The 25,845-nt window shown below is 35.8% G+C and overlaps 1 protein-coding gene across 2 annotated transcripts in view; it reads right to left on the bottom strand.

Moving 5' to 3' along the window:
* The window catches only part of LOC138693052 (zinc finger protein 271-like), a 152,952-nt gene that overhangs the window by 5,052 nt on the left and 122,055 nt on the right, over positions 1-25,845 (bottom strand). For both annotated transcript variants that reach the window (XM_069816607.1, XM_069816609.1), the window contains 3 exons: positions 19,068-19,181; positions 11,240-11,377; positions 4,914-4,996 (listed from right to left, as the gene is read on the bottom strand). Coding sequence is in view for 1 of the 2 variants with exons in the window: in XM_069816609.1 (XP_069672710.1) it covers positions 4,914-4,996; positions 11,240-11,377; positions 19,068-19,166 (320 nt within the window). In the remaining variant the exon portion in view is untranslated. The remainder of the gene's footprint in view (positions 1-4,913; positions 4,997-11,239; positions 11,378-19,067; positions 19,182-25,845) is intronic.

Raw genomic sequence — 25,845 nt, 5'->3', positions numbered from 1 at the left:
AGATAGGTTGCGTCGTTTGGCATTGAAATACAAACAAGGGGAGATGCCGAAAGAGCGGCGAGGAAGTAGGAGTATCAATGAAAGGGACGAAGAAATGACAGGTGCAGTTAAATAGGACATAATTATTAAAATATCGGTGTAGGGAAAGTCATTACTCAAGGAAGATATGCTCACGGTCCTACTTACCTCCCGAATTGAACATCAGTGGGAACGATTTTGCCAAGAACGTACTAAGATGCTTTCTGTCAAAATATAAACATGTATTCTATAACTCTTTCAACATAGAATTTGAAAATCCCCGAAGTGACACATGCTCGACTTGTGCCGAACTTCTCAAAATAAAAATTATTTCAGGTTTGTATGAAAAAAAATAAGGTCAGAACTGACTACAGATTACACAAAATTAGAGCTGCAAATTTCATCACATTCTTAACGCCAAAGAAGTAAACACATTAACGGTTTGTTTTGACTGCAAGCAAAACCAACCTCTCCCAAAACTCTCCACTGGAGAAATATTTATTCGAGACAGATATTGGGGAGTTCAAAACACAAGGGAGTCAAGTCCACAATTTTTGTCAATTGGGAGATATTTCGTCTGTACATACCTTAGATGGGCTACTTTCAGAGCATAAAGGAATCATGTTCTCACAATCTTTGTAACAGTATAGATGTTTAAAATCACACTCACTTTAATGGGTTATTAACTATACATAAAGACTTTAAGTATAATTTTCTGAAAAGATTCTTTTTGTGACTTGATTCCCTTGTGCTCTGAACGCCCCATATGGTTTAACAACTGCACGGTGATGTTAAATACAGAAGAAAAAGATTATGTATGCCACTATACCTGGCTTGAAACACAGATGGGTCGTGGGGCTTCAGCAGTAAGACACTTTCTAATAAATTTAAAGGACAAAATTCGTAAAGAAAAGCACACAAATTTAACATCGAAAATTTTCTCTGATTCCTGTGGATCACAAAATTTCATGAAATTCTTGCTGAACTCAATCATTATGAGCATGCGAAACTTCAAAATCTTTCAACAAGATTGTTCATTTCTACGCTATCAGGGGACACAGTTACTGCCTCCTGATAGGATATTTGGTGTTATAAAAAAGGATCTTAGAAAGGATGAAAATATAACTGTTCCTTCAAAATATCACGAGATCCTAAACAACCATGGCACATGTCGGTAAAATCGAAGATCAAGTCACTATTTTCCTGGACCAATTGGAGAACAATGACGCAATATATGACGTCACGCACGCTGCTAATACTTGAAAAATATGAATTAAATCGACACCCTCACTCCTTCCGCTTTTCACCCTCCCACCCTACACCACTTCACTACACTCTCTGTCTCACATATTTTCTTCTACTTCTTTCACCCTCTACATTCTTTATTCTACAAACTACTTTATATTATTAAATTGAAATACACAACTTACCTTTGAATACGCTGGGATTCGATCCTAGAACCTTTCGTGTAGTAAACCACAATCATAGCCATTATGCTACGAATTCGCTAATGAACAAACCCTTAAAGATTATACTTATACACAATTAACATAAAATATTTCCAAACCCATTAAATATAAAACTCGATTGTTATATAATAAAACTGAATTCATTAGTTTGCTACTAACTTTCTTACATTAAAATACAACAAATAAATCACAAACTATTTAACTTGTATTACACAAAAAAATATCATAAATATCCGAAAGATGGCGTTACTTAACTTATCCACTATCAATTGCCTTATTATACATATATTAAATCCAGTCACTCTTGACTAATCTCTTTAGCATTCTAATGTAGTAATCTTACGATGGCTAGTGCATCAAATATACATGTACCTTACGCATCACAGAAACTACCGCGAATTATGCAAACCCATCGACACACATGACGAAAGTAGTATAAATTAGTGCTTCGAACAAGGATTAATTCGAAATAAAACACCAGAAACTTGTACTAATTCTGGTGCCGAAGAAAAAGTAGTATGGCAAGTAAGATTGAAATATAAAAATTTTCCGTACTTCCTTAAATGTAAGCAGAGTAACACAGAATAAACAATAACAACAAACACGTCCTTCGAAAAATGTAAAATCAGCATCTTTCAAAGTTTAACATTAGTTTATTTTTGGTTAATGGGTGTACAAAGCAAGCTGATCAACTGCGAATCGACCTCATCAACAACATTAAGAAATTAATATTTGAGGAGAAAAATTCGCTCTGGCACCAGGGATCAAACCCGGGTCCTTGGTTCTACATACCAAGCGCTCTAACCACTGAGCTATGCCGAATTCAATCCACAGCAACGGACCGAACACCTCTCCTGCATTGTTTCCCTTTGTAGCCTGACTCCAAGTTAGGCATACATGTTGACGAATATGTCCAGTGTCAACTGCCATTGTACTAGGAGCGCACTCAGCTGAGTGACTTGTTTGGCCGGGATTCCGCAGTTACGTGCACAGTAATCTGTACAAATATATGCACTGCAGCTATGAGAATATTATAGATTTATTAATTTGTCCTACAGAATAATATCTGTGATACTGACAATTAATATTTGAGGAGAAAAATTCGCTCCAGCACCGGGAATCGAACCCGGGTCCTTGGTTCTACGTACCAAGCGCTCTGACCACTGAGCTACGCCGAATTCAATTCACAGCAACGGACCGAACCCCTTTCCTTCATTGTTTCCCTTTGTAACCTGACTCCAAGTTAGGCATACATGTTGACGAATATGTCCAGTGTCAACTGCCATTATACTAGGATTTATTAATTTGTCCTACAGAATAATATCTGTAATATTAACAATTAATATTTGAGGAGAAAATTCGCTCCAGCGCCGGGGATCGAACCCGGGTCCTTGGTTCTACGTACCAAGCGCTCTGACCACTGAGCTACGCCGAATTCAATTCACAGCACTGGATCGAATTCTCCTCCCTCAATGTTTCCCTTTGTGGCCTTACTCCGAGTTAGGCATATATGTTGACGTTTATGTCCAATGTCAACTGCCATTATATTAGGGGCACACTCAGCTGAGTGACTTGTTTGGCCGGGATTCCGCAGTTAAATGCACTGCCAGCTGTGAGAATATTATGGATTTATTAATTTGTCCTACAGAATAATATCTGTAATATTGAAAATTAATATTTGAGGAGAAAACTTCGCTCCAGTGCCGGGGATCAAACCCAGGTCCTTGGTTCTACGTACCAAGCGCTCTGACCACTGAGCTATACCGAATTCAATTCACAGCACCGGATCGAATTCTCCTCCTCAAATATTAATTGTCAATATCACAGATATTATTCTGTAGGACAAATTAATAAATCTATAACATTAAGAAAGCATACTGGGCTATGGACAAACACCATTAACATCCAGAGCTTATACCAACACAGAACAACAACACTGAGGTACGTTAAATTGTCGAAATTTTATGAAACAATTTTTCGTACTTGCAATATTATGTGTAGATATACGTGACGTCATATAAGCCTTTTTCGTCATCCAACTTATTGATCGGGAAAACAGTGACTCCATCTTGCAATCTACCCACATATCTTGTTCTCCCAAAGGACTGGAATGTTTATGACCTCAAATTTATTGCCAATAGAATGGTAAAGAAAGAAACTGCCTTAAAAAAATGTAAATTATGGCTTATTTAACGATGCTCTCAACTGCAGAGGTTATATCAGTATCACCAGTGTGCCAGAATTTTGTTCTGCAGAAGTTCTTTTACACGCCAGTAAATCTACTGACATGAGCCTGTCGCATTTAAACACATTTAAATCCCATCGACCTGGGCCGGCCGGGATCGAACCCACAACCTCGAGCATAGAAGGGCAGCACTATACCTTGAAGGAAATGTAATGTCAAAAACTTAAAAGAAATGGTTAATACCCTGTATTGAGCCCAGTAAATCATGTGAGTAATAAAAAGGCAGAGGATATATTATGGAAACTGTTAAAATTTTTTTATGTATCTTCAGAAGAAGTAAATGTATTTTACTTCAACACCCTTGAAGAATGTCCTCAACACAACTGAGAAAATAATGAAACAGAATATCCTGGCAATCCAATTTACTAGTGATATTTCAGAATTTGAAGATACAGAGCATATGAAACAAACAAAATTTTGATAAATGATAAAATATTAATTTTGTAGATGTAGAGTTTTGAAAAAAAATTGTACTTTTCAGTGTAGGGCGGCCGGGTAGCTCAGTTGGTAGAGCAGCTGGCTACGGACTGGAAGGTCTGGGGTTCGATCCCAGGTGGGGACAGGATTTTTTCTCATTGCCAAACTTTCAGAACGGCCCCGAGGTTCACTCAGCCTCCTATAAAATTGAGTACCGGGTCTTTCCCAGGGGTTAAAGGCGGTCAGAGCGTGGTGCCGACCACACCACCTCATTCTAGTGCCAAGGTCATGGAAAGCATGGGGCTCTACCTCCATGCCCCCCAAATGCCTTCATGGCATGTTATGGGGATACCTTTACCTTTTACCTTTTTACTTTTTACCAATACATTTTATTTGCCATTTGAGTTCTCCTTGAAATGTTTTTTTTTTTTTTTAAATTACCCATATGATGTTTCTAATAAGTGTGAATAGCCTGTAATTGTTTCTTAAATTGAAAAATGTATAGTAATTATATAGTTATTCAATTAAATGTGTTTCCCGAAAATTTTACTTTTTGTAGATGTTGAGTTTTATAACAATGGCCCTCAATTACTGTGGTCTACCATTTCCCAGTCGCTCTGGTGTTTTGCATTACTAGATAGTTTTTGGTCTTCTTTCAAGCTAGTTCTTAGTGTATCGTCAAATCACAAGCCGTAACACATTGTAAATTAATGCTGTATGTGATAATATTAAGGACAGTGTGTAGACTCGCACACCACACTCACCTATCAGTCAGAATCTTATTCTCCTCTGTCGTAACTTCCAGTTTCAGCTCATCCTTTACTGTATCCAGGTCACACAACTCTTCCTAAAACATAAAGAGGAAATAGAACAGAAAGATGGCGCAAATTTAAGCTTAGAGGAAATCGATTTTTATGCCATATGATTGCTTTTAAATCCAATTGAACCCAAGTAAACATTTCAGTAAGAGAAGAAAACGTCATCAGTCATGAGAAAGTCACAATTTTTGTCATTTTATGCGATCTGACGTGGAATGACTCAGATATGAAATTCACATGTCTGATCTGAGGAAAATTCCCATGAGATTGTGGTACACAAGTTCCAGTGCTGTTTCAGTTGCATCTGCAGTGTGGTTTGGTGAATAAACCAATACATTTTCGAGGGTCGTCTTATGGGGTAGAGGTACCTTGAATTTTGCGAAAAGATTTATCTCTCTTATTAGAGAAAATCCCGTAGCAAACGTGAGGAATAGTGTATTTCAAGCACATAGCCTACTTCGTCAGTGGATTTTTTTTTAATTGGGTTATTTTACGACGCTGTATCAACATCTAGGTTATTTAGCATCTAAATGATATGAAGGTGATAATGCCGGTGGAATGAGTCTGGGGTCCAGCACCGAAAGTTACCCAGCATTTGCTCGTATTGGGTTGAGGGAAAACTCCGGAAAAAACCTCAACCAGGTAACTTGCCCCGACCGGGATTCGAACCCGGGTCACCTGGTTTCGCAGCCAGACATGCTGACCGTTACTTCACAAGTGACCATCAGTGGAAGTAAAGCATTTTATACAGATTTCCAGGATGTTGGATAGGCCTTGATGGTCCATTTCCCTGACCAGCTAGATTTCAAGTTTGGATTCCATTAGAATATTGTTTCTGGGGATGGTTTTATCCTCCTGCTACCAAGAGGGATAATAGGATTACCCAACTAATGATTTTTCAAAATTATTTTAATTTTTCTCCATATTTATTTTCGAAATTCCATGTATTTCTCAGTTATATGTTTACTAACAATTTGAATTAAGACTAATATAAATAATCACTAGCCTGCGAATTTCAACTTTTTCTTTGTTGCCTAAAGTAAATGTGATTTTATATAATGTCGATGTGCTGAATTCGAATTTTCAATCCGTTTATTTGTATCACTTCGGGTTTTATTGCAAAATCACTATATGTGTATTGTATAATTACGTGAATTTCATCACAAACTTTTTCATTTCACCTTTTTATTTCAAATGCAAAAACAATATTTAAAAGACACAACTTGCTGAAATTATGTGTATGGTTGTTAATACATGTCACTAGAGTGTTTTTGCTTTGTTTTGTCTGGTTTACTTCACTACTGGATATATAAATTAGCACACTGTATCACACAAAAAATTACACCACTTGCTTCTTAGATGAGAAAGTCCTCCTGTTCCTCTTTCTTTTATGCTTGTCTTCAGTATTTCATGCATTAACATCCAACAATAATCAGTAAGCATACTGATGCTCCAGCGTCCTTAGTATCTCCTTTTGAATTCCTGCAGATCCTTGTGAAATCATTCACCTTGCTCTTCGCTGAAAAATCCTAGATTTTCGGGGAAATAATCTAGCTGAGGAAACAGAAAATTAATTTTGATACTCATGTTACGACCAAGTTCCTTGTATGCTTCAAGCATGTTAGCCACAATGTTTCGGTAATTAGAATCCTTGTTGTTACCAAGAAATTATAAAACAACTTCACAGAAAGATATCCATGCTGCTTTCTCCTTTTCGTCCATAGTGTTTTTAAATGCTGCATCAGACATCTATTTTCTTATGTCAGGACCATTAAATATATCTTCTTTTAATGTCCTTCAGATAGTAGTGAAAATTTCTCACATATGCACTTGAAACAACCTCCTTCCTTATTTAAAGTCTTTACAAACTGTTTCATTAAGCCAAGCTTAATGTGGAGAGATGGCAGCACAACTTCAGAAGAACTCACAAGGCTTTGGCGCACAACATTCTTAGAACCGACTACCAATTTTTGTCTAGGTGGTCAGTCTTTCATAGTCCAGTGATCAACTCGTGCCCTGCTAGCCCATGAAAAAAGCATAGAAATATGGTAAAACCAGATTGTTGACCCAGAAGCATAGTAAGAACTTTGAAATCATCACAAACTTGCCAGTTGTGTTCACTGTAGTTCAGTCGCAATAACAGAAGTTGCAAATTAGCGTATGATTATTTGAGGATCACTGAATCGGCAACAGGCACTGAACCAAAAACGTTTCCGTTATGGAGGAGGACACCCTTTAAACTTCGCTTGGAAGCTTCAATGAATAGTCTCCATTCACTTGGGTCATAGTTTGGAAGTCCAAGTTTCAGTATAAATTCTTTCACATTACTGCAATACACAAGATGATCATCTTCAGAGAAAAAAGATTGAAACCTATTTAGCATTGCCGATTCGAAGAGAATTTTTTTTTTGGGTTATTTTACGATGCTGTATCAACATCTAGGTTATTTAGCGTCTGAATGAAATGAAGGTGATAATGCCAGTGAAATGAGTCCGGGGTCCAGCACCGAAAGTTACCCAGCATTTGCTCGTATTGGGTTGAGGGAAAACCCCGGAAAAAACCTCAACCAGGTAACTTGTCCCGACCGGGATTCGAACCCAGGCCACCTGGTTTCACGGCCAAACGCGCTGATCGTTACTCCACAGGTGTGGACTTCCAAGAGAATGTTTCTGGGCACAGCACAATTTTTTCTTGGAGTCTATCGCACATGGATTGGTACATCAGGCTCATGGCGAATAGGTAAAATGGCTGCTCGAACAACTAGATACACTATTTGCTTTTATTTTTAAAATCGTACCCCTTCACATCACACAAACAGAAGTAGCAGTCATTACTATGGTTCGACTGCTCTCTCCAAACCATAAATACTCCAAAAGATAGTGACGATCTTCTGCCGTTGATCCAATGACGAAGTTCTTCAATGCATACTGTACATACTTTGTTTGATGCCCAAGCTTTACTTTGGTCTCTAAGTTTCATTTCAAAATAGGCTTGATATGACTTTTTCACAAAATCTGTAATATAACATTCCTACTTAGGCAATGTGTATATCCCACATAAGTTAGACATCCTCGATGGGATATGGTGAATACTTTCTTACTGAACTAAAAACTCTGAACATTCTACTCCACTATAAAGCTTCAAATTGATTTCGTTTCGTTTCCAGATGAAACAAAGACTAATGAAATGTGAGAGGAACTAGACGAGTTGAGTCGAGTCTCTCACCAAGGAGTGGTTGACATTTCTATCTCTCACAAATAAAGATAATGGCAAGCAGCATGTTATTTCGCCCTAACTTGCTTATGCGCTTGCACCCCCTATCTGCTACGAAACATCCAGTGTCGTTGATTTGCAATATAAACACCTTAAATATATTTTGAATACATTTGGTTTTTATATCCTAACATACTAAAACTACATATGTTAAAGTATTACAGTTTAAATAATTACGCTGTAAATTGTAACACATTATAAGAAAATTAAAGTAACAAAAAATGGTACGTGATAGGAACTTTAGGCTTTGAATTTGATTTCAGCATGCTAAAAAATACCCTAAAAACATTCAAATTTTGGAGGCAGTAATTTCATCGCAAACTAGTGAATAATCTATTTTAAGATGTAATTCATATTATTCAACTGGGGTGATCTTGTTACTCCCCTTGGTAGTCTGTGTCATGAAAGTTCCAGGATATAAAATTCAACCTGTAGCTTAATTTTCTTCAGTTCTAGGTTTGTCTGCCTACAAATTATTTTATTTTGTTATTTTTAACAATTTTTATATTCTTATTTATATTATCGTGACCTTTTGTTCTCAATTTTTATTTTTTTATTAGTGTGTGTTATGGTTTATTAGTGGAGCCTTTTTGTCCAGGTGATCATTGTAGTATATGTGGTGTTTGACTATTTGAATTTCAAAAAAGAATTAAAATTTGATTTATTAGTTTCATATATATATATATATATATATATATAAAATTTGAATTATTAGTTTCATATATATATATGAAACTAATAAATCAAATTTTAATTATATATACAGGCTGATTCAAAACTCGCGCGACATAGGACATCTCCGTTATTAGTCATCATCATCATCATCTTCCTAACAAGTATTAGGCCAAGTGGCCTGTTACGGTCTCAAACTAGAATTTTCAGTCCATCTCTTCTTTGGACGGCCTAGAGGTCTTTTGCCATATGGATGGTAATGAAGCAGTGCTTTTGGAATTCTGCATCGATTCATTCGTTCGAGATGACCCTTCCACTGAAGTTGATATTTGCTGATGAACTGCATAATGGGTTCTATTTGAAGTTCTTGCATTAGGTCCTCATTTTTTTTATGATCCCAGCGAGTATATCCAGCTGTTGCTCTCATAAACCTCATCTCACTTGCTGTTATTCTACTGACATCTTTATTCTTCACAGTCCACGCTTCGCTACCATAGCTTAATACTGGCTGTGCTAAGGTTTTATACAAGCCTATTCTTGTGTGTCTTTGTACTAGCGAGGGTTTCATGATTTTATTAATGATCCCCATTGTTTTATTATATTTACATATTTTTTCAGCAATATCTACTTCATCATAAGGTGATAGTGTATAGCCAAGATAAGTGAAGGTATTTACTCTTTCTATTATTTTATTATTCAAACAGATTTTGCTTGGTACAGGGAATTTCCCACAAAATGACATGATTTTCGATTTTTCAATATTAATTTCCATGTTATATTTTTCACTGACCTTATTTAAATTGTGTACTGAATATTGTAAATCATCTTCAGTTGATGCCATGAGAACTAAATCATCAGCGAAAAGTAAAGCATCAAGCTGCAAATTTCGATTAATTGGAATAAATCCATGTCGTGTTTGTCGCCAATCTTGAATGATTCTATTTATATATATAATAAACAGAAGTGGTGAAAGGCCACAGCCTTGTCGTACTCCACTATAAATGGGTCGCCACTGTGAAAGTTTATTGTTACTTCGAATTGCTATGATGGTTGTTTTATATATATTGTAAATATTTTGTATAATCTGTTGAGGTATTTGATCATCTGCCAAAATCTGAAGTAATTTATTCCGATTGACTTTATCAAAAGCCTTTTTAAAGTCAATGAATGCCATATGCGTTTCTAAATTAAATTCTCTATGTTTCTCAACCAGTAATTTCAATGCGAAATATCCATCACAACAGGATCTTCCTCGACGAAAACCATTTTGTTCCTCACTGATAATATTGTCGTAATGCTTATTGAGTTTGTTTTTCAAAATATTTGCATAAATTTTATATCCTGCGTTCAATAAACTTATTCCTCTATAATTATCCGTAATTTTCAAATCTCCTCTCTTATGTATAGGAATTACAATAGATTTAGTCCAGCTTTCGGGAAATCCTTGTCCCTCCCAAATCAAATTTAAAAATTCCGTTATTAGTGTAAGTACAAAAAATAGTTTCAAATAAATGTTTTAGATATTGGTACATGTAGTTCATGTACAAAATCAAAAAAAAAATCGCAACAGCCATTTATGAGAAAATTGCAAGAAACATGTTCGCGTTTCAAGTACCAGTTTGGTTAGGGAAAACGCATCCAAAACTTAGGTGTCACATCTCTGGAGCTTACGAAACTTAAATTAGAAATGTGGTTTGGGTCGCGCACCATAATTAATAAACTGTGTTTTTTGTGTAGACAGGTGAGTAAGTGCTAGTTTCACCAGTGAACCGGGTAGCAACAATGTACACAATTCCTGAGAGGGTGGAAATGGTTCTCATCCATACGAGAGGCCTAAGTCTACGGGAAGCAGCAGAAGAATATCACAGATGGCATCCAGATCAACCTACCCCACATCACAAAAGCATTGGTCGTTTACTGGAACGGTTCAAGACAGCAGGCAGTATCCACGACAAAAAACGTTCATGACGGCCTCGTACAGCAACAGGGGATGCAAACGCAGATAGTGTACTAGCTAAGCTGGTAGTCAGTTCATCACGGTCAACCAGGGAAGTGGCGCAAGAATGTGGCACCAGTCAAGCGTCCGTGTCCAGGATACTATCCGTCAATCATTTCCATTCCTATCGTATGCACTTTGTGCAGGAACTGCATGGGGATGACACAGATATGCGGAAAGGAGAGGGGGGAGAGGGAGAGAATGTGTGTGTGAGTGAGTGTGTGTATGCGCGTGTGTGTGTGTGTGTTTGTGTAACTGTCAGGAACAAAAAGAGTAAAAGATTATTATTGAAAGAAGAGCAGCCAGAAAACCCTCTATGGGATTAACATACCTCAGTTTCATACTTCGTCACAGCTAAATTAGTTGGCACTGCAGCTTCTATAACTTTAGTATCTGATGTGAGATCATATCTGTGGTCCACACATTCCGTCTTTATCCCAGCAACGTGGAGATCCAATAAATTCTCTTCCTGCAGAAGATAGAGACATAACGTGTACGTAACACAGAACAGCTTATATGGATGTGATTCCAAGTGCTACATTCTGCACTCTGGTCCTCATGCTGGGCTGATTCCTAATTAAGGCGCATGCGAAATAAAGTATAAAGTATAATAGTCGATAGTAAAATAATAACACGACATTAACAGCTACAAACGAACTGAAATAGAAATGGTTACTCCTAGATGTGAGGAATATATCGTAATTACGGGTCTGGAGTAGTGCTGATAAATAAATGAAGGGTAAAAAGCACTGTATGCTTTGTACATATTTTCTCTAAATCGAAATGTCTCAATATACATTTATAAAACACTTACCAACTTAAACAGGAAGAAAGTGGTGCTATTGACACTGATAGCCTATTATTCTAGTTCAATATGAGTTACAGAATAGTTCAGTGCTAGATCATCCACGATAAAGTCTTTAACGACTGTCATTAAGATGTGATCAAGATATGGAGATGTGTCAACGTCAATAGTGCATTAGGATAGTTATTTCTGTCGCAGTCATTCCTTGTTGAGTAGAGGTTGTGGAAATGATCTTCTAAATCCGTAGTTGGAATATTACATTGCAGTCTCTCATTGCCAAGTACGTGATGGACAGCCTTCACTTGCTGATTATAAAATTGAAATCGTGTTATTTGGTAAAGGAATTTTGCTTTTATTTTAGTTCTATCACTTTTTATTGCCCTTTTGGGATTAGCAAATTGCGAATATTGTCGTTGGATATTAAACATTTTATAATTTTTTCCTAGTTCATATTATTTTTTTGCAGGGTGTTTAGGCCTAGAAGAAACGTCTATAGCAGCATTAGCCAGGAATTGAGTGAAACTGGCAACAGCGTCAATAAAACTACCTGCACTTAATTACTGAGAACCAGTAATTAAGTGCAATTACTTTAATGTTCTATACTACACATATTTCACGTCAGTGCACGTGGGTTCCATAGCTAAAGTTTTTCTTTTTTTTAGTAGGTTATTTTACCAGGGTCTATCAATAGCTTAGGTTATTTAGCATCTGAATGAGATGAAGGTGATAATGCTGGTGAAATGAGTCCGGGTCCAGCACCGAAAGTTACCCAGCATTTGCTCATATTGGGTTGAGGGAAAACCCCGGAAAAAACCTCAACCAGGTAACTTGCCCCGACCGGGAATCGAACCCGGGCCACCTGGTTTCGGGGCCAGACGCGCTAACCGTTACTCCACAGGTGTGGACCTAAAGTTCTTGTTTGCGATCCTTCCGTACTCAGTGAAACTATTTCGGTGTTGTTAATTATATTTTTGTAGGTATGTATGTATGTATGAATGCATACATTATGTATGTATGTATTTTTTAATTTATTTTATTGAACAACATACTCCATTACAGAGTAATACTACATGTTTTTATGGTTTTCCTCTTCCTACGATAAATATACATATGGATTTGTACTGGTGAACACGCCCAATTTAGTCTACTTTGATTATTTACATTGATCATACCTAAGCAAGATACAGAATTATTACTATATATATATATATATATATATATATATATATATATATATATATGGCTTAACCTAAAAAAACATAAAAACAAGTTATATATCCATGATATGAATATATTGCAATTCTCAGTTTAAAAAAAATAAATAAATAAAAAAATAATAATAATTAAGGCGAGGTATAAAATTTACATTTTATAAAAAAGTTGAATAATAAGTATGTGTAACCTAACAAAAAATGCATCGCTACAATTGTTCAAAGTCTATTGAATTGATGAAAGTGACGAATGATTGAAGATGTAATTTTATAAGCTAATATGTGGTAGGTGGCCAATTTGCTGTCTTCGAAATGCTGTTTCTTAGAATTTTTCTTTGTTTCCTTAATATTGTGCAATCATATAGCAAGTGATCTATAGTCTGACTTCGACTATTACACGGACATGTTGCACTCTCCTGTAACTTGAATCGATGGAGGTACGCTCTATTCATCCCATGTCCTGTCACCATTGACGTGAAAATGGCAGTAATATTTAATTCCATCTTAAGGCTCTCTTTTACATTAGGGAAGTAGAATTTTGTTATCGCTGCCTTTGTGGTGTTGTCCCATTCTTTTTGCCATTTTAGTTTTCCTTCCTCTTCTATATCAGTTTGAATTATACTTTTTGGAATTTTGTCAAAGCATACTGCTGCGTCCTTGTTTTGTGCCACTGCCTTCGCTAGTTGATCCGTACGTTCATTATCGTATGTTCCAACGTGGGCCTTGATCCAGAAGAATTCTATCGTCCAGTTTATCTTCTCCAAAATTAAGACTCTCTTCCTGATTTCTTCTATAAGATATTTGTGGTTGTGATTGTTCTTTAAGGAGTCCATTGTTATTCTGCTGTCTGTGAGAATTGCTGCTGTGTGTGGTCTGTTGTCCGTGATTTCAATTGTTTCTATTGCTTCCAGTGCTTTAATCATTGCTACCTGCTCGGCTTGATTGTTGGAACATCTATAATGTAGCTTGAATTTCAATTGGCTGGTGAGTTCACTTCCAACGAAAATGGCGATACCTGCTCGAACTCCATACTCACTCTTACTCCCATCCGTGAATATTTGAAGTGTGTAGTCATCTTCTGATCCCTCGTTGATCTTGACAGTGCAGCGTCTGCTGGGTGAGGCCAGTTTCTGATTTGCACTTCTTGGTCTATGGTATATGTTTGGTTTTCTCTTCCTTTCATTATGTTGTATAATTTAAACTACTCCTCAATTTTTATGGTAATGGGAGTTATTCCTGACAGCTTACTCAATGCTTCGGTAGATGTTGTGAGAAAGACTTTTGATATCCTTATATTGATGAGTCTTTGGACTCTAGTATATTTCACTTTGTTAGAATCATACTTCATTCCTTCAGCCCATACTGGTGCTCTGTATATCAAGAGAGGTAGTATGGCTCCCTTATATATCATCTTGAGAGCTTTATGTTGCAATCCCCAAGTTATTTTGGCCGATCTGGATAAAGTATGGATTAATTTAGCACATCTTTCAACTGCATACTTTACATGTTCACTGAATTTAAACTTGTCATCGAGGATTATTCCTAAATACTTCATCTTTGTGATTTGTTCTAGCCATTTGTTGTTTAGGTAGATGTTAATTTCTTTTTTTTCCTTTTCGTTTCCTTCTCGATATTAACATTACCTTGGATTTCTCTTCATTGAAGATTATCTTTGTTCTTTCTGCCCATGCACCTATTTTTTTTATTTCTATATTCGTGTAATTTTCTGCTTCAACTACATTTTCTGCCTTGTTTATCAATATTAAATCATCTGCAAACGCTACCACTTTTGTTCGTTTCATGAAGTTAAGGTTCAGTAAGGAATTATATAAAATATTCCACATAGTCGGCCCAATACAAGATCCTTGTGGGGCACCCTTTACTGGCTCCTCTTTCTAAATAACGCTGTTGGTTGTTATTACTACAGTTCTTTGATTAAAATAGGATTTAACTAAGTTGTATAGATATCTTGGGCATCTGAGTTCTTTAAGAGAATATAGGACACTAGGCCACTATGCGGAATCGAAAATGCCTTCAACATCTAGGCTTATGACGACTGCAATTTCTCTTGCTTTTAGGTTTTCGTCTACGAAGTCCTTCATTGCCACTGCAGCATCTATTGTGCTTCTTTGTGGTGTGAAGCCATAATGATTGTTGTTCATCAGATCATGAGAGAATACATGATGATTTATTCGGTTTACTAGTAATTTGTTTAGTATCTTTCCGCCGATGTTGAGAAGATTTACTGGTCGGAATTTTTATGGTTCCAAACTGTTCTCTTTTCCAGGTTTTATAATTGGAACCGTTTTCGCCCTTTTCCATATCTTGGGAAAAATTGCTCTTTTTAAGCACTCGTCATAGAGTCATTATAAGTCTAGGAAATATTTTGAAAGTTTGTTGCAAAATCTCACAGGTAATCCCATCTTCCCCTGGTGCTTTCTTTTTTTCCATGTTTTTAATTGCATTTCTGACTTCATCTAAGGTGAAACCTTTGTCATCGGCCATGTCTATAGGTTTCTGAGCCTGTGTTCTTATTTGCTTGTGGTATTCAGTTTCTTCTTGCTCGCTGTCTTCCGGTATGAAAAACTCCAACATGTACTCAACCATTTCACGTATGTCAGCTGTTAGAGATGTATGTATGTAGGTATATATATATATATTTATTTTATTGGGTTATTTTACGACGCTGTATCAACATCTAGGTTATTTAGCATCTGAATGAAATTAAGGTGATAATGCCGGTGAAATGAGTCCGGGGTCCAGCACCGAAAGTTACCCAGCATTTGCTCGTATTGGGTTGAGGGAAAGCCCCAGAAAAAACCTCAACCAGGTAACTTGCCTCGGCTGGGATTCAAACCCAGGGCACCTGGTTTCGCGGCCAGACGCGCTGACCGTTACTCCACAGGTGTGGACTGTATGTATGTATGTACTGTCCAGGACAAATATCTTATTATTACTACTATATTACATATAGATCACACAACTGACCAGCAAAGTGAAAAAGATACGAATTTGAAATATCTGCTAATCTTAATGAACTACTATAAATAACAATTAAGGGGACAAGGTAGTCTGGGTGTTTTCATAATGCGCAATGCTGATTTTAAGTGGTTATATCTCCGAAATTATAAAAGGTGTTGTTTTCAAATTTTTTACATGTTACTCTACATGCTTTTAGGATTATATTGATGGTTAGTTTGTTATATTATATTTGCTATAATTTAGTTTGAAGAAATCGTATTCAAACGAAAGAAAAAAAAAATTTAAATACACGCACTTTTCTCTTGAAAACTGGTTAGTCTACATGGATAAAATTTTTCATACTAATTTGCAATAACTTAGCTACATTCACTAGCAAAAGCTGGATTTTATCAATTAAAAAAAAAATTATATACTTTTATAAAAATTCTGCCAAGGAAACCCTGAAATTTTCAACACAAAAATACATCTACATCTTGTAATACATGTATCAATGTAAAAGTGTTACCATTAAGCTATTACATGACGTAGAATGAGTGTGCAAAATTTCAGCTCTGTTACACTAATATTTTCTGAGATATAGGTGCATATATACATAAAGATGTTGTTTTAAGAAAACTGCGTTTAAAAATTAAAATAAATTTCTCACTTACTTGCTTACTTACTTACAAATCTACACTAATTATAATATTATCACTACTATTTAGGCCTACATCATCACTATTATTTACAACAATATCACTACTGGTATTTACAACCTGCACAACCTTATCACTTTCATGTAGGTAGGAGAGTTTCTGTTGGAAGAACTGGACATTGAAGGGCAGAGTTCTTTCTCTCCATGTGGATTAGCACATGGGGTTTGAAGGTTATGTTCTTCATTATTCTTCTTAGTGTACTGATTACCACGAAATACACGTTTCTTACAACAGCTATTACTTCTACCCAATTTAAACGCTTTTTGTGATCAAAAACACGGATTATATAACACAAGAACACTGAAAAATTAATTCAAACGCCAGATAAACAGTTATTTACTTCAATATGCAAACACAAGAAGCCATTACATTCATTTCAAGTAGAGCAACAGGGCTGGCAATAACTGTGCTACAGAGAAACGAACTTTCCCGAAAATTTTATCATCATAGAAAGCAGAGATATTCGCATTTCAGTGAAGGGTCGTGACACTACTGATTCAATGGGACGCCAGCTTCAATTAAAAACTGTTTTTTGTAGGTTAGACATATCACAACATTATAAAACTATATATATTCTCGATCAGGAAGATTTAGAGAATTAATTGCCTTCAAAAACAAAAAAAAAAAAAAAAACGCAATTTTTTATAATTCTGAGTACCTTATCCCCTCAAATTATCCTGTTCACAGAAATTATTTTAAAAACGTGTCCAGCTTCAGTAATAGTAGATTGACACAATCACAAGGACCCGAGTATGTTTGTTGCGATGGTGCTACTCTAGAGGTATAACTGTTCTACCGCATGTTTTGAAGGATATGAAAGTAGCTACTTAGTTACAATAAAATTCAACGTTTTGATCTCACATGCTATATTCAATAAAAATAGATATAATAAAAAATAAGAATATTTGCGAAAAGAATTTTGATTGAAGGTTATCTTAAAACTAAGTTTAAACCTGCACCCATTATCAGATGTTACAATAATATGAAAAGGCATAAAAGAAGAATGTAACACGTGACATAAGGCAAACACCACAGAGTCTAGATATGAAATTTCTTAAACTGTACAGAATGTCTGTTAATTATAAACTGGGAGATATAGGTAGGTACTCATATAAATTCATGTCATAATATCACAGTCTACTATATACAGTCGCGAAGCTTGAGGTGTTTTTTTGCAAATCTCGTGATCAAGCGCTCCAAGCGGTTAGCAACTAGAAACAATAGACTGTCCATGGTCGACTTTGGACTGTGTCGTATTTCTATCGAGTGCTAGCTCGTTGCGTATTTCACATTGATGCTTGTGAAATGTTCGTTATTGGTTATAATGAAAATGTTAATGGCTAAAATATAATAATTGGAATAATATGGGACAAGAAGGAGACATTTGTAGTGCTATAAATTGTAGCAACAGAAAGGTTCCTGGGTCTCCACAAGAATGCTGGGCAGAAACAAAACTCTTAATTTTGAAGTTCTTTGTGACTGTTAGAATACATTATATCCATAATTTCACAATGAAATGTTTCAGTCTAACCGAAAGGACATTAGATACCGGTTAAAGTTCTGTCACTTAGGCTGCTGAATTTCCAGAGAAATAAAGGTGAGGTCTACTTTTTTTTTTTCAGAGGATATTTTTTTAATTGTAGCTATTAATTTCGTTATTATTTTTATGTGTTATTTTACTAAAGACGTAGAAAAATTAAGTTTGTTTTAATGAAATTTATTTATCACGTTTTATTTTCAATTCTGGTGAGATTATTATTGCTTAGGCCTACTTTTTTCTTCAAAGGATATGTTTTTAATTATAGCTGTTAATTTTGTTGTTATTTTTATTTGTTGCTTTACTAGAGACGTAGAAAAAGTCTGTTACAATAAAATTCATTGATCACGTTTTATTTCCAATTCTGGTGTGATTATTATTGCTTAACCTCATCCCACTTTGTTAACTACGTAAGCCTACATTACAAGTACCGGTACACGTAAGTTATTCCATTAATTCATATTTCCATTATTATTGTTGTAAAGAGAAATGCAAATTATTATTTATTGGTTTCATAGTTAATTATCGCTATAATCTTGAATGAGTAAAGCTATTATAGTAAATTTCAGTTCGTTTTGCACAAACAAAAATTATATTAACTTATTTCTTGCAGGTATCTTCGAGTTTATGTTGGAATTTAATATACTTCATTAAAATAATAAATTAACTTTATGCATTTAATATTTCAATAATGGAAGGAAGGTGTTAATTTTTCCAAAAGAACACGACAACGAAAGTAACATTTTGTCGGCTGCTAGGAGAGAGATCTGCGATGATGAGGCGATAGTAGCGATCCTAGTGGTGGGCAACTACACATGTTTGCATTTTTACTACATATTGAGCTTCGCGACTGTATATAGTAGACTGTGATAGTATACAATGTTAAACATGTCGCACATAGAAATTCCAAGCAGTGACTCTCAATTTACCTCTGACAAGGGCTTCTTCTCATTACTCTTCTCATCCATCTCATCACTCCAATGCATAGCCAAAGGGTCAACCCCAGCTTCCTTCTTGATTACAGCCATCGCGACTGTAAGGTGCTGAAAAAAGTTTAAGCTCAATGGTTACAATATATATATATATATATATATATAAGAAACTGTACATACTGCACAAGTAACATGAAAATTTCTTCCGACTAATTACATTCTACACAAAAATTCAGAATACTCTTAGTATATTTAGTACTAGCCGTACCCGTGCACTCCGCTGCACCTGTTAGAAATAAATATAAAGTAATTACATAATTAAAATAGGACGTTTGATCCAGGGAACAACTTTTACAACAGCGCAAGGTAATCTGCTTCGCTCATTACCCAATTTTTTTTTGCACTGCATTTATTGCATATATATTTCATGTATTTTAACACGATTCAATTGAGCATAGTTAAAATTTGAATTATAAAATAATGGATTGCTAAGCTAACATACTATTACTGCATACTAAATCAATACACTCTCGTTGTTCGTTAATTCTCTGAGATTAAAATGAGTGTACATAAATATTATTTTAAGAAATACAGAAAACGAATGTACAAAATAGCCTATCAAATTTTCTGTGCATAAGAAGCTATTTTAATCTTACCTGTCCTCGATTTACTAAGAAGTTACTGTAATAACATTATAGCAGTATGTCCATCTAGAGAAACTACACTTTCCAATGGTGAAATAATAATTAATTATACAAATCGGTTAATTTAGCTTCTGATATTACTTCATACAAACACAGAAACATTCTCTGTAGGCTATGTTTAATAGCTTTCGATTGTTTATGTCCAAGGCCCCTGTTTCGATTGTTGTTGTCGTCCAAGGCCCCTTATAGACGAAGTCATTTGTTCTTAATTCATTGCACCGTCTTAAGATGGCGTTATTTTTATTTTAAAACTCATTTATCTCATTAAATATCAGTCCTATCAAAATTGTTCCAGGAATAAAACTTATGGCAAATTATTTTTAAAGAAACCTTTGTTATGTAACATTTTTCACAAAAATCAATAATAAGGGAGATATTTCGATTTATTTAATTCAGGCCCTCTTATAACCCCCCTTTTAAATAAAGTATTCTGAATGCCATATAGCCTAAAACCTAAGTTACAACGAACTTAATTTATATTCCAATTTTCATATAAATCGGTTCAGCCATTATCGCGTGAAAAGGTAACAAACATACAGACAGACATACAAACAAAAATGTCAAAAATGCGATTTTCGGTTTCAGGGTGGTTAATTATATATGTTAGGACCAATTATTTTTGGAAAATCGAAAATTACCAGAAAAATTTCGGCTACAGATTTATTATTAGTATAGATTAGTGCTTATGCCGGAATGAATTTGATTATGCACATTTATCATTTACAGAATAAGATCCCAATCCTGCATATGATGGATATGTCGAGGTATATTGGTAAGATATAATAACTACACTCAATGTATAATAGCTGCCGTAAGGACATTATTAATGGAAAAATTGAATTGTATACAATATAAACTGTGAAAGTCAGATTATTACGCCTATCGAGAAAAGAAACCCAATTACGAACACAAATTAGCTTTGTTCGTAGAACAAATATGCAACGGTTTAATAGCCCACATGCACACGCAGAGTTGGCAACTGTTGGAACTAGTTAGCTTTTCTTTACCCTCTACCAACGAATATCAAATGGTTTATAAGGGTGAAATCACGGTAGCTGTTCTGTCAACGGAAATGTTGCTGCTTGGTGGCATATCTACGTACTAAATAGTTGGCGGGTTTACATTTATCTATGGTGTAAAGAGATCTAAATTAAACTAGAAATGGAAGGCAAGATAACCAATTTATATTTCTTTTTGTCACAGCCTCCTTCATATTATTGTTGGCAGGAATGGGCGAAAAATAACGCAGCAGTTATTTTGTAACGGTTATAGAAAAACTTGAACACGAAATAACTAGTTATTCCAACGAGTTAGAGTTTCATAGAGTGGCTATGAGGTCTGATACAGTGCGCCTCGTAGCAAACAACGGTAAATACGGTCGCAATTTCTTTTAATAGTCTAAACATTAGACAGCTATGAATGGAGGAAGACATGCCTAAGTGAAAGATTTAAGTAATCCCAGCGGTTTTGTATTCCCATTAAATGATATTTCTTTTGGAATCAGACTTAGATATGCATGCTGTGTGTTCGGCAGTGTTCTGCATGAAAAGATATGAAAAAAACAATCAAGTATTGGTACGTGGACTTTCACACGTTAAAATCTACGTGTTTTCACCTTGTATTAAATAGCCTGGTGTTTTGAAAATTAAATTGGACTTAAACAAACAAATGAGATTAATTTTGTTACTTTTAATAGTTAACAGGTTTCCTTTACGATATAAGAAGTTGACAAAAAGATGGGTGTTAAGCATGAAAGTTCCAACTGCTGCAAGTTACTTCTACTCAACCCATTTTGAGGAGAAAGACTAATGATCAAATACGACTTTTGTCTCAGATAGTCCCAACTATATTTTCTTTTCAACCACATTTAGAAAGGAATGAATGGCAAGCACCCAGAAAACGTGTTTCAGAACAAGGTTCTGTTACTTCTGATAACACATCTGCAGTACATGGTAAGTCCATAATATAAGTTCATAATCTCACTGCTGTGGTATAAAATAACACTAACTTAATAATTATAAATAAAATAATAGTGTACGTTCGTAGAGTATTGAGTATTTCCATGATTAATATGAGATTAGCCTACTGATCTTAAGATTTAAAAGTACCGGTAACTTGTGATTAAATCATATGCGGAGACTAAGAGAAAGGAAAGATTGGAGAATCCTGGATTTGCGTGACAGATCTGACCTTGGGTAGAAGAATGTGAATGAATGAAATTAAATTCATTATCTGTAAAATGAGTTGACTATTTTCTAATAATACACAGGGTGTTTCAAAAATACGGGGCATAATTTCAGGTATGTATTTCCCACATGTAGACAATCAAAATAGTTCATTACAACATGTGTCCGGAAATGCTTCATTTCCGAGTTACGGCCTTCACAACATTGAATTTCACCGGAACGATTTTCTTTCCGCAGGTTGTTGTCATTACAGAAGATGTTCAAAATGTCCACCTCCTGCTTGAATACAGACCTCACATCGATGTCTCATTGACCTGCGAACACGATCCCAAACTCCAGGAGTATTGCGTATGTCCTCAGAACATGCCACAATCGATTCCGAAGGGATTCCAAATCAGGTACTGGAGACGAATAAACCAATGATTTTAAATGTCCCCACAAGTAGAAATCGAGAGGGTTCAGATCAGGTGAGCGTGGAGGCCAAGCAATTGGGCCACCTCTATCTATCCATCGAGTTAAATTTTCCATACTCGCACAGACGGTAATGGAGACATACAAATGTCTTCCGATCTGGACATTGTCGCTGTGGGTACCTCTCCTGGTACAAACGACGAGCCAGTGCAGCATTGCCGTCCGCCTTACCGTACATGAAGTGTATCTTTGCCAGCTCTTGATTTGAATACATGTTGCACAGTCTAACGCCTACACAACACTGAATGTAACCTTAGCCTCGGAATGAACTGTCAGAGTGCCCTCTTAATGTCTCCTTTGACGGCAACGACCTGCGGAAATTAAAACTTTCCGGTGAATTTCAATGTTGTGAAGGCCATAACTCGGAAATAAAGCATTTCCGGACACATGTTGTAATGAACTATTTTGATTGTCTACATGTGGTAAATACATATCTGAAATTATGCCCCGTATTTTTGAAACACCCTGTATAGGTGTTTAATTTACATTTGTTAAATTTATAACATAAAATAATAATCGCATTTTATTCTTTCAGCTGCTTGTGATGATCACAATTATCATTTGAGAAGTCAAAGAAGCTTAAAGTTATGCATGATCTGGTACTGGTAGAGAACACAGAATTGAAGAATCAGCACAGTGTATGAAACATAAATAAAGTGTTAAACTTAGAAAATTTAGTGACTGGCTTGAATAGAAGATTGTGTCATTCAGTCTGTTGAAGAGTGATGTTGTGAAAGAGCTTTTGAAAAGGGAGATTTATGATATTGGTAAGGTTCCCAGTATTCACAGCAGATAAGGAAGTTTCCCTTAACTCTGCATTTTTTATTCCGCTCAAGCATAGGCCTATGGATATTAATGAAAATGTGATAAGCTACCCCATTAAAGAACACTTCATCAGTGGGCAACGTTATTGGGTAGCCAACCACCTTTTATCGATGAAAGTTACGTCAAAATTGCCACTAGCGCAAGTCAATGCTAATAATAAAAGATCTATGGAATACAATGAAAAATAAAATGAAAGGAAGTGGAGAAGCGAAAAAATCTACTCTGAAAGAAATTAAAGGTACAGGGGGGAAAATGATGAATGACATATTTCTTTTAAGAGGAAGATAATGATAGAATTCAGTATATTACTGCAAAATTTATTGATGTTCCTGTTGAAAATGAAGACAGGGTGACTATACCTGTGCTGTTAATTCTCCTTTTTATCAGTTTTGATAAGAAGAAGACTAAAGCTTATAATAATCTATTGAATTAGATAATGACACCACCCTTAACAAAATTTGTAGGCCTAAATTTGTTTTTCCCATGAACCCTTCAAATGTTAATGATCTATAATACTTGATTATTCAAAATAAACTTTGCGTGACTTTTTATTTTCCTTTTCTTGATATGTGATGTACATTAGCAGATTTACCACGCACCTTCCATTCCCTTGACTCTAAAAACATGGCGGATGGATGTTAAATGTCTTAAAACATGGCAGCTGCAAAACCACTCTATGAAACTGTAGCTCATTGGGTGAACTAGTAGGCTTAGGGAAAAGTGGAGGGGATCATGGGCGAAGCTTTTACGATCTGTTTAGACATTTAATCATATAGCATATTTTACACAAAAGGAAAGCGCATTATATTTTAATTTTAACTTTAATTTTGTATGTTAACATTGTTCATCTGCTCGTATATATTGTACACTTAAATTTTTCAACTACAGCATCATTAAAATGTTAATGTTTGTAATATTTAACTTTAGTTTTGTTAACCCATTACTGCATAGCGTCCTAATAATGGGACGTGCGTAAAATACTGATTTCTATGGAACTTTTTCTTGTTTTGTACAGTTGGAGGCATTGTTTAGAAGGTAAATTATTACATTGTATTATGGTGTTGCAGTATTTGAATTCCGCGCGAACATTTTTTCACACCAGCGAATTTTTTACAAGATGGCAGGATAACAGTATTTTGTGACGCACAGCGTGTAAGTTCATTCTTAGTTACTCTGTAATGGTGGTATAGAAATATGATTTTCATTTTCACATAATGAGTTGAATACTTCAGTTTTCATGTGGCATATAACAACAATAAAATTTTCTTATATGTTGCTAGGTACAAGGTGAAATAAAGTGCCATCCTAAAAATAGGACGCCATGCAGTGTGTATATGGTTTCCATTACATTGTTTTATTTCCAGTCTAACCGTGAGTGAAATTCTGGGGTTAATGGAAAATCAAAATAATAATAATAATAATGAGAGTCTAATATATGGACCCCTCCAGAAGATTTCCATTATACAAATAAATACAGTGATAAATTAGACGACGAGCATGAGGCTTATTTGAATAATCTTGGCGGTAAAATGCTACTTAGTAAAGCGGAATTACAAAAAAAAATATGTAATGATGATAATGAAGATGACATTGTTGATGAAAGTATGCCAGAGTCTTCTAACATAAAAGTTACAACAAATGATTTTGAAAGTACATTAGACAAAAAATGGAGCTGAGTTTTCTCGCACAAGTTATTGCCGTCTGAAAAGAAGGAAGCTAATATATGAACATTTCCAAGACAGGGAACGTAATTCCAGGTAGAAGCCATCATACTACTACAACTACAAGTAGTATTATTACTACTATAACCACCAACGTACCACGCCGTGGCATCATGGTCTAAGGCATCCTGCCTCGGACTCGCGTTACGGAACGCGCGCTGGTTCGAGTCCTCATGGGGGAAGAAATTTTCTCATGAAATTTCGGCCAGTGTATGGGACCGGTGCCCACCCAGCATCATCATGCATTTGTGGAGCTACGATAGGTAGCGAAAATCCGGTTTCGAAAAAACCAGCTATAACGGCTAGGGTGGAATCATCGTGCTAACCACACGATACCGCCATTCTTGTTGGAGGATAGTCCACCTCTGTTTCGGCATGTGGACGTGAGCCCAGCAGCAGGCTGGTCGGTCTTGGCCCTTCATGGGCTGTAGAGCTACGAATTTTTTTACAATCACCACCATCAACACCAGCGCTAGCAGCAGCAATAGCAGCACCATCACTAGCAGCACAGAAACAGCAGCACCAGCGTTGGCAGTACCGATGTTAGCAACAGCGGCAACAACAGAGTGGTGGTCCATCTTCGCTTATTTTTTGATGTTGCCGTAGTAAATGCTTTGTTTCTGTACAGAAAAATGAAGCCTCAAAACTCTTCAGAACCGCTCCTCAACTTTTGCCGTCTCCTGGCTTTTACAGTACTGAAAAGACATGGGGTGAATTCCCACTAAGGAAAAATTGTTCCCATTCCATCAGGAGACTTAAGATTTGATGGTCAACACCACTGGCCAGTTGAAAATGAAACTCAGCGAAGGTGTGCTAATTGTACAGGGAAAGCAAAGTTCATCTGCAGCAAGTGTCAAATTGGACTCCA

The sequence above is a fragment of the Periplaneta americana genome, chromosome 17 (genome assembly GCF_040183065.1).
Source record: "Periplaneta americana isolate PAMFEO1 chromosome 17, P.americana_PAMFEO1_priV1, whole genome shotgun sequence".
In the NCBI taxonomy this organism is placed as follows: Eukaryota; Metazoa; Arthropoda; class Insecta; order Blattodea; family Blattidae; genus Periplaneta; species Periplaneta americana.
Note: the sequence above shows the minus strand (reverse complement) of the source record. Positions and strands in the feature narration are given on the sequence as shown.